This window comes from Triturus cristatus, chromosome 6 (genome assembly GCF_964204655.1).
Source record: "Triturus cristatus chromosome 6, aTriCri1.1, whole genome shotgun sequence".
NCBI lineage: Eukaryota > Metazoa > Chordata > Amphibia > Caudata > Salamandridae > Triturus > Triturus cristatus.
In genome coordinates, this window is record NC_140589.1 from 1,020,487,869 (window position 1) to 1,020,500,578 (window position 12,710).

The window sequence follows — 12,710 nt, forward strand, 5'->3', positions numbered from 1 at the left end:
ACAATCAAATGTGCCCTTTTTGTAAAATATATCGTGAAACCATAGCACATATTTTGCTTATTTGCCCAGTATATAAGGCCCCCCGCCTAAGATGGATAAGAGCAGTCTGTATTCAGAAGGGTATTAGGACGGGGATCACTGCACTAAGAATATTTCAATCCGATACTTCTGAAACGATAGTGATAGCCATAGCTAAATTTCTGAAACGGATGTGGCTAATTAGAGCTGGGAAACTGAAAGCCCTCCAGCAGCCCTAAAAGTAATCCAGTATAACGGTGGAATCTCTTGTACTCTTTTAGCTTGTTTTTATGAAAGTCAGTTATCTATTTTTTTATCTGGTCGACTAGGAATACCACTCATGTAGCAAAACTAATCATGTTGCTCCTAGCCTTAGTACCATGAATCTTATATGTATAGTCCAAATTGGAAACACTTGATGATGAAATGTTTTTAAATGTGATTTTTGTAAATGATTGGTGTGCTTTGTTTTTAATATTGTCTTTTATGACATGAAGTCGAAATAAAGACTGTTTTGATTGATTGATGTGCTATTTTTTGCCAGGGTCCTACAATCTTGTGTTCTTGAGACCCTCATTCAAATTTAACTCAGGGAGTGGTATATGTTGGTTCTCCACTCTTTCGGTTAGGTGAATGGCATCATCATTGGGTTATTTATCACTTGAGTCCAAGTGATCTGCGTTCTTCCACCTGGAGGGAGACAGGTTGTGTTTTAGACAGTTGTGATTAGTGAGTAAATAGTGTCAAAATTAGGTGAGCAAAATTAAAATGACCTCCATTGCTTTGTTCAGTCCTTTATTTTAACAAGGAAGGGGCAATTTTAAAAGGGGTGAGCAGTGCTGTGGTGAATGTGTTAATGATCCACCGCACCTGGTGTTAGGTCATGATAGGTCGACATGTTGGGGGTGGGTGGGTACGGAGCCGATGAGGACGGACGCGTGAGCCTGGAGCTCCGCGCCAACCCCGTCAATTATCCTGCTCTGGGAACCGATATTAGTCGCCTGAACGCCCGTGACTGGGCTTGTGAGTGCTGGAAGCCGCCACCGACGAGATCTGACGAGACGGGATGCCCGCTGATGACCGCAGGCTGGAAGAGGCGCTGAGCCTGGCTGGGGAAGTGGCCAAGATGGCGTTGATGGCGACTGCGTAGGACCAGTCTCGAGGCCAGAGGTGGGCCCTGGGGATCGAAGGGGTACAGCTGTGTGCTGAGAGCGCTACCCGACATCGCCATCGGTGGGAATCCCGCGGTGCGGGCAGAGCGGTGGCCACGGAGGTACGGACCTGGCGGCCGCTGGCGTGGTGCTGAGGGAGCCTGGCAGAGTGGCGGCTAGCGGCGGCAAGAAGAGAGAGTGGAGGCGCAGTCAGTGACAGACCTGACGAGGGGTGGCCCGCAGGGGAGTATGAAGCGTCTCTCCCCCCTGGGCTCTGAACTGAGGACATCTGAACTGAGGACAACATCGAGGGAGTGGATATCTGATTGGGCCACCATTTTGGGTAATTGGATGGGCGGTGCACCCAGTGGTAGGGGCGCCCGAGTATGCGCCACTGGGCACACCTAGGGTGGCGGAACAATGTCGAATGGGCTCTGTGGGGACTGGTTATGAGGTCGGCAAGGGCCCTGGAGGGCTAGAGGCTGCGGCGGCGGCCGGGTCGTGTTCACTGTGAGAACCGACCTTGAGGCGGTGTAGCCCACAAGACCACAGAGGTTGAAGAGGAACCGTCGGGCGGTGGCGTGAACAATGATAGAGCTGAAAACAGGGGACCGGCGTGTGGCCCTGAGGCGGATATCAATTTGGGGGACTGGATTGCAGTTACAGTTGGAGCGGTCAAGGACTGCCTTGGTTGCGCTCTGGTTGAGTTGCGGCAAGGGAACATTACAGCTAGGGATGAATGCCATTCATGTCTCCTGGTTCACCATCAGCTGGGACACGCTGCACTGGGGAAGACGGGATGGCACAGTGACTGGCATTTGTGAGCCTGAAGAGGGGTGCTGACATTGTGTAAGGGCCTAAACATACAGCCCCAGCCCCTGGTTGACTTACTTTCCATGCCCGGTGTCTGGCACAGGCAGATGGAGCTGCTGGGGGAGACATCCTGAAACTGGGTCGCTAGCGGTGAAAGGAGGTTGCGCAGGGACCTTGAGCTGAGCAGAGAGCAGCTGAGTGACGACGAAGGACACCCCTGGATAGCAGAAAAAAGTACGGTGAGCGAATAACTGCAGACACTGGGGAGAGGGGCCTCCCTTGCAAAGGACATAGATAAGCACTTGTGCCTGGCACATATAGAGTAAGAAGATGTTTGGGAAGCTGCGCTGGTGCTGGGGGCTTACAGTGCTGCCATCGATGGGGAAGCAGCGAGGGAAGCAGGAGGAGGCGCCCCCGGAACTGGAGGAAGAGTTAGCTGAGCAAGAGAAGCGGGACACGATCGCACCGCACCCGGAGGGGATGATGCAGCAGCGGGTAGATCAAATTCTTAAGGCCATCACTGACACCAGAGATGCCCTTCAGCAGGACATAGCGCAAGTGACACTTGGGCTGGGTCACCTCCGTGCAGATCATGCCAAGCTTCCTGATCGTGTGAAGCAGACTGAAGCAACCTTGGAGACCCTGAAGCCTACCCAGAAGCCGATGGAGGATATCATGCACCGATTACAAGCCCTGGAGCGGAGGGCCAAAGATGCTGAAGGGCGGAACAGAAGGAATAATGTATGGGTGGTGGGGCCGCCGGAAGGTGTGGAGGGGGCCAATATGGTGGACTATTTAGAAATTTGGCTACGGACTGAGGTGGCCCCTGAGGGCCTGACCTCCTTCTATACCCTGGAGAGAGCACATAGGGTCCCGGCTCGGCCGTTGGCGCCTGGTAGGCCACCCAGGCCAGTGGTGGTGAGGCTGCACCATTATAAAAATAGGGACCTGTTAGATCTTGGCATTTCTTCAGGACCAGGGGATCCTCATCTACTCTAGAGGAGACGGCATGAGTATGTGTAGAGAAGGTCCCGTCCCCTAGGTAAAGAAACATATACCTTCTGGAGAACACCTGGAGAAACAGAATAAGTAAAACAACAGGGTTAAGCGACCCCAGATACATCTGGGCGGAAAAGTACAGTGCCATGGGGAGAGGCACTGTAGCAGGACATATAGTTGCGAGATAGAAGAGGCAGTGAAATCTATGTTTTGGTTCTATCGTATTACACCACATTCCCTCACAAAAGTGTCCCCTTTTGAGTCGCTGAGAGGACGTCAATGCACATCAGTACTTTATCCACCTTGGTTAGCCAAAAACTGTTCCAAATAATTTTTACGGAATATGTGGACCATAGGGCTATACTTAGTAGAGTGGAAAATATACAGAAGAAAATAAAAGAAAGATATGATGTTAAAAAGTGTACAAGACATATGGCTTTCACTGTAGGAAATCTGGTATGAGTAAAAACAATCTCATTTTGTTAAAAAAAAGGGGATGCCAGTTATGGTGAACCTGTGAAAGTGGAAAAAGTGTGTGGTAATGCAGTGAGAGTTGAAGGTGAACATTCTTAGAATGCATGTCAAACTGTAAAAGTACAAAGAGATACAGCATGGGGTTGAGTGAAAAGACAGCTCAGCCCTCAAGCTTGTGCCTGAATGTCAAACTAGTTTATCAGAAAAATTAGTCCATGAAATGGGGACAATGGACAGAACCCCACGTAGATCAACTTATGAAAGATATGTACCTTGGAAGTTGAGGTAATGTTTCTAATAGAGGGTGGTCATCTTGGTATGTTCTAGGTATAACATATTACTTGAACATTACATGAACATGGTCAAGTATTGATGAAGTTTTATGTATTGGTAAATGCTATTTAGAACACATTGCTTATTACATACATTTGCTTATTTATTATGTAGTTTGATTTATTTAGCTTTATATTTATTAATGTATTTTATATAGTTTGCTCATTATTTATATTGAATTTAGAGCTGTTTATCTTTTGTGTTTGCTTTTACAAGATGTTATGTTATACTCGGTCTGTAAGCTGGCTGGAGCATGAAGAATATTGGTACAAAGATTCCACTGCCGAAGTTTGCATAGGGAACGTTCCACTGTGTAGCAGTTGGAGCATGTCCTGACGAGAAGATAGCAGTGGCTTCATGTTTGTGTGTGACAACTCATCTATAAGGAATATGCTACTTACCAGTATGCATCTGTTCTTGGCATGTAGAGCTGCAGATCTACACACTTTTGCATAGATCGCCATCTGGTGTTGGGCCCGGATGTTTGCAGTTTGTTTTTCCTCTTGGAAAGTCTTTGGAAGTCACGAGGTCGGTGACTCCTCCTTTGGATCGTATTGCGCATGGGCTTCGGCTCCATCCTCAGATTGTTTTTCGCCAGCAGGGAAAGATGGAGCGTAGTAACAACAGTGAAGAAACCCATGTGGGTTGTATCTAAATAAGATAGACTGGAACAGATGCAGGTAGCCGGGGAGACGGGTGGGCGTGTGTAGATCTGCAGCTCTACATGCCAAGAACAGATGCATACTGGTGAGTAGCATATTCCGTTCGAGGCATATGAGCTGCAGATTACACACTTTTGCATAGACTATATAGCAGTTCCCAACCTTAGCGGCGACCACCGGTATCTGTTGCAGTGGTTTGAAATAGTGTTTTTAGTACAACCTGGCCAACACTAGCTTGTTGCTTGGTTTGCACATCTACACAATAGTGTTTAGTGAAAGTGTGCGGTGTTGACCATGTAGCTGCTTTGCAGATATCATCTAGTGGGATGTTCCCTAGAAAAGCCATGGAAGCCCCTATCTTCCGTGTAGAATGGGCTTTAGGGGGAACGGAAAGCGTTCCTTTTTGCTTTGTGGTAGGAAATCTGGATGCATTTTAGAATCCACCTAGCTATCCCTGATTTTGAGATGGAGTTGCCCTTGTGGGGTGGAGAGAAAGAGACAAACAGTTGTTTGGTCTTTCTGAAAGGTTGTGTTCTTTGGATATAGTAAAGTAAGGCTCGTTTGACATCTAGCGTGTGCAGAGCCCTTTATGCAACGGTCTGAGGTTACGAGAAAAACACTGGTAATTCTACAGATTGGTTTAGGTGAAAAGGGGAAATGACTTTAGGTAGGAATTTTGGGTGCATTTGAAGAAAAGGTTCTTGTATGGTAAGTGCTTGTATCTCACTGACCCTTCTAAGGGAAGTGATGGCTACAAGGAAAGCTGTTTTCCATGTGAGGAATTGCAGTTCGCATTTATGCAAAGGTTCGAAGGGAGGCCCCATCAGCCTTGTGAGCACGATATTTAAGTTCCACACAGGTGAGGGTGGTACTCTGGGGGGAATTATTCTTTTGAGGCCTTCCATGAAGGCTTTAATGGCAGGTACTCTGAAAAGTGATAGGTGCTGCCTATTTTGTAAGTAAGCTGCAATTGCTGCGAGGTGTAGCCGAATGGAGGTGTAGGCTAGATTACACCTTTGTAGGTGGAGTAAGTAGCATATGATGTGTTGTATAGACACGTCTAGAGGATTGATTGTGTTGTTATGGCAATAAACAACAAATCTTTTCCACTTGGCAGCGTAGCAGGCTATAGTGGTAGGGCGTCTAGCTTCTTTGATGACGTTCATACAGTCAGGGGGAAGGTCTAGGTACCCGAATTCTAGGATTTCAGGAGCCAGATCGCAAGGTTGAGCTGCGCTGGGTCCGGGTGCCTGATCTCTCCATGGTTCTGGGTTAGGAGGCATGGTGAGAGGTGTAGCTTTTGGTGTGGTACTACAGAGAGTTCCAGCAGCGTGGTGTACCACGGTTGTCTGGCCCACGTTGGAGCTACTAGGATCAGTGTGAGGGAGTGCTGTTGTAGCTTTCGCACCACTAATGGAATGAGTGAGAGAGGTGGAAAAGCGTACGCAAATTTGCCTGACCAGTTCATCCATATCGCATTTCCTTTGGACAATGGGTGTGGGTATCTGGCGGCGAAACTTGGGCATTTTGTGTTTTCGTGGGTGGCGAAGAGGTCTATCTGTGGATGCCCCCACATTTGAAAGAACGGATGAAGAACCTGTGGGTGAAGTTCCCATACGTGGATCTGTTGTGTCTGTCTGCTGAGCAGATCTGCCACGGTGTTTTGGACTCCTGGGACATGTTGAGCTAGGAGAAAGATTTTGTGGGGAATTGCCCATCTCCATATGCTCTGTGCTAATTGAGAGAGCTGTGGAGAGTGTGTGCCGCCTTGTTTTTGAATATAATACATGGCCGTCATGTTGTCTGTGCGAATGAGGACTGCCTTGCCTGAAATCCGTGGTTGAAAGGATTTCAGGGCTAGAAAGATAGCTAGTAACTCCAGATGGTTGATATGGAGTAACTTTTGTTGCGGCGTCCATGTGCCCTGCACTGTGAGGTGTAATAGATGAGCTCCCCAGCCGGAGAGCGATGCGTCCATTGTTAGTATTATTTGGGGAACTGGGTCCAGGAACGGTCGACCTTTGGAAAGGTTTGTGGTGTCCCACCACTGCAGAGAGCGATGGGTGCGAGCGTCTACCAACACCAGATCTGTCAGTTGCCCCTGGGCCTGGTTCCATTGGCGCGCTAAGCACTCTTGGGGTGGACTCATCTGGAGTCTTGCGTGAGTCACTATGAAAATGCAAGAGGTCATCATCAGTTGCATAAACACTCGTGCTGGAAGGGAGTGTTGAAGTACAAATTTTTGTCGTAAAGCCTGAATGCTTGCAATCCTGGCCAGATTGGGGTAGGCTATTGCTTTTGAGGTGTCTATGGTGGCACCGAGGTATTGTTTTATGTGGGATGGTGTTAGCTGGGACTTTTGGTGGTTCACCGTGAAGCCCAGTTGGTGAAGTAGTTGGATTGTGGTGGCGGTGTGGTGTACACATTGGTTGTATGAAGTGGCTTTTATCAGTCAATCGTCCAAGTATGGAGAGACGTGAATGTGCTGTCTTCTGAGGTGTGCCGCCACCACTGCTAGGCACTTGGTGAATTCCCGTGGTGCTGTTGTGACTCCGAACGGGAGCACTTTGAATTAGTAGTGTTGTCCGTCCACTACAAATCTGAGGTACTTTCTGTGAGCATGATGTACTGGAATGTGGAAGTATGCGTCTTTCAAGTCCAGTGTGGTGAGAAAGTCGTTCTGGGAGAGGAGCGGAAGTACCTGCTGAAGCGTTACCATGTGAAAATGGTCTGAGTGTATGTATGTGTTTAGGGGCCGGAGATCTAGAATAGGTCGTAGAGTCTCGTCCCTTTTTGGTATTAGAAAATATAGGGAGTAAACCCCCAAATTTTGTTGATTGAGAGGAACGTGTTCTATTGCCTGTTTTTGTAGGAGGGAGATTACCTCCTGCTTTAGCAATGTGGAATGTTCTTGTGAAATTGGGCGTTGCCTGGGTGGAATGTTTGGGGGGTAGATGTTAATTCCAGGCAGTATCCTGACTGAATTATTTGGGTCACCCATTTGTCTGAGGTGATGGTCTCCCAGACATGAAGGAAATTTGTGAGTCTGCCCCCGACTGGAGTGGAATGGTCTGGGGGGAGCGGGGGGGGAAGTCATTGGGTAGTAGGTGTGGCAGAACGGGCGTTGTTTGTTTTGCCTCTGTCCTTGTTGATGTTACCCCTGTAGCCGCCTCTTTGGTAACCTTTTGTAAAGGTGGTCTGAGTAGGGGACGTGTACGATGTGGACGCTTGTCTGAGGAGTAGCCTCTGGATGCAGTCCGAAAGGATGAGCGGCGAAAGGAGCGTCTTCGTGGGTGAGACTGTAAGGCCCCCATGGATTTTGCTGTATCCGTGTCCTTTTTCATCTTTTCTAAGGCCTCATCCACCTTTGGCCCAAATAGATGTTCCTGGTCAAAGGGATGGTTAAGGATAGAGGCTTGTACTTCTGGTTTAAACCCAGATACTCTTAACCAAGCATGACGACAGAGAAGGACGCTGGTGTTAATGGCCCTGGAGGCTGTGTCTGCTGCGTCTAGGGCACAACGTATAGAGGTGTTTGTGATTGTTTTACCCTCTTGAATCAACTCGTTGGTTTTACTTTTATATTTTTCAGGGAGATGTTGCATTATGTTCTCTTATTCGTCATAATGAGCCCTGTCATATCTGGCCAGCAGTGCCTGAGTGTTTGCTATACGCCATATGTTCCCGGCCTGGGATGCTGTGCGTTTGCCTGAAGCATCTAGCAATTTTGATTCCTTGTCAGGTGGTGGTGCATCACCTGGCGCTTGTGAGTTTGCCCTGTTACGTGCCGTAGAGACCACTAAGGAATCTAGTGGCGCTGGTCCTCTGATGTAAGAGGGATCTGAGGGAGCAGGATTGTACTTTTTTTCGATACGTGGGTTAAGGACCCTGGCTCTCACTGGGTCTTTAAAAACTTCTGCCGCATGCTTTACCACCCCTTTGAGCATGGGCAGTATGGAAGTGGACCTCTGTGTAGTATCGAATGTGTCTAGGAGTAAATCTTCCTCCACAGGGTCATTATGCATGTCCACCCCATGATAATGTGCTGCTCTTTGCAGAAGATGGTTAAACCCTAGTGAATCTTCAGGTGGAGATGGTCTAGAGGGGTAAATATCGTCTCGTGGGACGTTGGGGATATCTGGTATATGGTAATCGTCCCAGGGATCTGGAGATCCTGTAGGGGTGGGGTCTTGTGGCACATCCCCTGTATCATATTATGGGTACCCATGATCATCATCGTCTGGAGATGGAGTAGGAGAACGATGAGGTGAGAGTGGAGAGGGTGGAGGGGGTGGAGGTGGGGAAGGAGGAGGAGGTGGAGGAGGAGGGGAAGGTATTCTGAATGGAGAGGTAGCAGAGTCCTTCCTCTTTGGAGGTGGAGGCGGAGCAGGCTTCTCCAAATGTCTCTTCTTAGTAGAGAGCGTCAAATGTCCAGTTTTTGGATCCTTGGTAAGAGTTTTTTGCAAGGGATCCGGTGTAAATAACTCTGGTAAGGAAATTTGGTCCGTCGGTGTTGAAGGCGTCTGGCTGATGATTTTTTAGGTTTTTCCGTGCCGGCTTGATGTTTAGAACCCGGCTTGGGTCCCTCCGGTCTCTTGGTCGGCGCCGAGATGTGCTTCGGCTTGGAAGTGTCGGGGCCAGTGGCCTTGTGTGGTTTGGTCGGCACCGAAGGTGGCGTCGGTGCCGAAGAGCTGGGTTTCGACTACGAGGGCTTCGGTGCGGAGCTCGGTGTCGAGGTGGAGGACGTCTTCTTTTTCGGTGCCGAAGTGTGTTTCTCGGCACCGCTGGCAGGCTGGCTCAAGCCCGAGCCGCCGAAAGGCTTACTTGGCTTCATCACCGGGCCCGAAGGTGGGGTGTGTGAAGCAGTGTCTCTGGTCTTGCCTAGGTCGGAGGCGAAGGCGTGACGAAGCCTTTTTGGGTGTCAGCGCGGGTGTGGGAGGGGGTAGATTGGTCCTCATGACCCTTTGCGTTGGGGTGATGTTCTCCACATCTGACTCGTCGGCCTCGGAAGCACTGACGAGGTCCTCTTCGGTATGATGATGTTCCGGATCGTCGATGTCGGCTCCGAAGATGTCGACTGGAATGGACGTTGAGGAGTGTGCCATGTTCCTTCTGGCTCTTCGGTCCCGAATAGTCTTTTTGGATCGGAAAGACTTACAGGCCGGACAGTCTCGAGCCTCGTGTTCCGGGGAGAGGCAAAGGTTGCATACCTCATGAAGATCGGTGTGGGGAAATTTGGACCCACATTGAGGGCACTTTTTGAATGGAGTTCTTTCCATGAGCCGGGACCGGAGCCTGGGTAGGCCCGAAGGCCGCCGTCGATGACTGGAACCGAAGGTTTATGTCGATGAGAAAGCGCGTTGATTGAAGAGATCGTGATCTAAACAATGCAGCGATTGGGGTGAGAATTGTGCGCCGATCGTCAAACTGGAAGCTGTTCGGAACCGGAGCGCGAAGATCACATCCGAGCCCGATGGCGGAAAAAAACAATCTGAGGATGGAGCCGAAGCCCATGCACAATACGATCCAAAGGAGGAGTCACCGACCTCGTGATTTCCAAAGACTTTTCAAGAGGAAAAACAAACTGCAAACATCCGGGCCCAACACCAGATGGCGATCTATGCAAAAGTGTGTAATCTGCAGCTCATATGCCTCAAACATATATTTTTTATGTATATCTACCTTCATTGTGCCCATTTCGCTACTACAGACGTCCACCTCTTTATCAGGACAATCCATTGCACCTGGGGACAGTGTTCCATCGTAGTACTCCAGTGCCAACCTAACACGATCAGTGACTACCAACATAGAGTAAATCATACAAAGTGGAAGAAAGTTGTGGGCGTATTCAAACAAAGTATGCCGGCCAGAGATATGTTGGTCATCAAACAAGAATTTTGGGGAAAAGTAGGTTTTCTTTTTTTTTTGCCAGTTTCCAAGCTTTGGTGCCCTTTTTTCTAGTTTTAAGTTTAATTCCCTTAAATAAATTTGAAAAATACAAAAACGTTTAACAAAACTGGAACTGAGTTGCAAATCCCTTCTCTGGGGCAACCTGGCACTCAAACTTAATACTGTAAATCTGTATTAGAGAAATTGAATTGCAGAGAGGATGGCTAAGGGTAAAGATGTCTGGTCTGGTAATTCATTACGTGAATTTATGTTTTCCAGAAATACAAATATGAGCTGGCTGATTATGAATGGTTAAATGTGCTGTTTAAGAATATGTCTTATAAGCATATTTCAAAAGTGTTTGTTATTCATCAAGTATTAAGTTCTGTGGCACTTGTGAGAATAATGTTATATACATTTAATTCAGGTTATACACAACCACACAAGTGGCATCCATTTAAAATGCCCAAGTTATCATTACAAACAAATGGCTCCTTTTGGGAACGTAGGAGCAATAATGTAATGCTGGGACATATATTTTAGTTCAGCAGTAGTATCCCAAATGTTTGGCTTGCCATCTTCATGTAATTGGATTTAGCTCCTGGTGCACACATCCGAACATTGTCCCATACTTTCTGTTTCCATATCATACTTATAATTATTTAAAATATTTCTTTATAGCCTCTGCAATTTCAGCAAATAGTGTGCCTTGAGTATGGAAATAGTGTTCCTCATTATCATTTTAATTAAATATGGCATATGAAGCTCACCTAACTGAATTGTTAATTTATGTAAATGCTGTTTGAAGTGCTTTAAGGGATCCTGGGCCTGATGTATAAACATATTTTGAAGATGGAAACACGACGATTTGCAAAGTAGGTGTGTTTGAGACCAAACATAGGTTTTTACTATATATTATCCCATTTTTTGAGTCTGTAAACATTTACTGACTCCTAAAATGGAATTGGTAATAAATAGCGATCTGCAATTTGGATGGCGTGTGTTGTAGGCATCCCTTCCAAATTGGGAATCATTATCCAATGTTCTGTGACTATATCCAGTCACAAAACATTGAAAAACAATCCACTCCCATGTAGGGTTGTTAATCCTTTTGCAAAATGCAAGGGGCCCCTATATGACCCTTTGGTGAATGTAAAAAAAAAAAATTGTTGGAGAGCGGTGAACAAACCTCTGCCAACTTTCAAACAAACTTTTTAAATAAAGTGCTACTGGTTTTTTTTTTTTAACGTAGGCCAGCTTCTTTTATGCAAAACGAGATGCATTTAAAAAGGTTCCCTTTTTTAAATGCAAACACGGACACAGTGGTATGCTGACCCCAGCAGGCCACCATCACAAAGATGACATATAATCAGACTAAGTCACAATTAGCTACCTTCTTCATGAATATTCATGAGGTAGGTTGGATTGCGACCCACATAGCATAAGAATTTTGTGAACCAACCTATTAATACATAGTATGGTCACAAACTTTAACACTAGATAAAAGAAAAATGGTTGCAATTTGTATCCAGTATTTTGTGACCAGTATTTTGTACATCAGGCTCCCTATTATTAACAGTAAACATGATTCAACTTCGGTAACAGAATACTGCTACCTACAGTCAACACACATTACACTGCACTGAGAAAGGATATCATGCCACTGGTTGACAACAGTTAGCTCCAACAGAACAATGAAGGCAGATCCCAAGTCATTGAAGTTATTTCTGCAGTATTTACTTTTGGCGAATGCAGAGTCACGCAAAGCTGGGTTACCACAATATTCAGCTTGAGGATCTTTGGAGTTCTCCTCAAAAAAAGTGATTTTTCCTTTGAAAGCTTCCATCCCAATAATAGCGAATACATAGTATATTGCCTGCAGGAGAAAAAGCATTCAATTTGGGTGGACAGCAGTAGCAAGAAACAAAAAGTTTACATAAATCAATTGTTTGCAAATACTGAAAGGTCATGTAAATTGCTTTGATCACACTTCCATACAATTCATTTTTATTCACAGGAAAAGGTTCTGGTGAAAAAAGGTAATTCAGGAACCTAAAATATTAACTAAGGCAATGTAGAAACACTCTTTCATTAATTCTTTTTTTACAGCGATCTGACCATGCCCAGGTTTAAAAAAATATATGTTGTCCTCCCCTTCAGTTTCCCAACCTTGTGTTCCAGATTCTCTAACGGTTGAACCTACCGGTATAGGAATTGAGAGGGTAGGTTTAGAGAAATTGGGATTTTTTGTGTGCAGTTTCAGTGTGATCTTGACCTGAAACTATTGGAGAACTTTATATGAGCACCAATTAGATTACACAAGATTGCATTCATTTTTAGGAACAGGGAGGGTAAGTGATTTGCCCAGAAC

The 12,710-nt window shown here is 46.5% G+C and overlaps 1 protein-coding gene across 1 annotated transcript in view; it reads right to left on the reverse strand.

The window, feature by feature from the left end:
- LOC146820941 (two pore calcium channel protein 1-like) overlaps positions 1 to 12,710 on the reverse strand; it is a 653,069-nt gene that overhangs the window by 130,199 nt on the left and 510,160 nt on the right. The window contains exon 15 of the mRNA XM_085609765.1: positions 11,996 to 12,215. Within this exon, the coding sequence (XP_085465891.1) occupies positions 11,996 to 12,215 (220 nt within the window). The remainder of the gene's footprint in view (positions 1 to 11,995; positions 12,216 to 12,710) is intronic.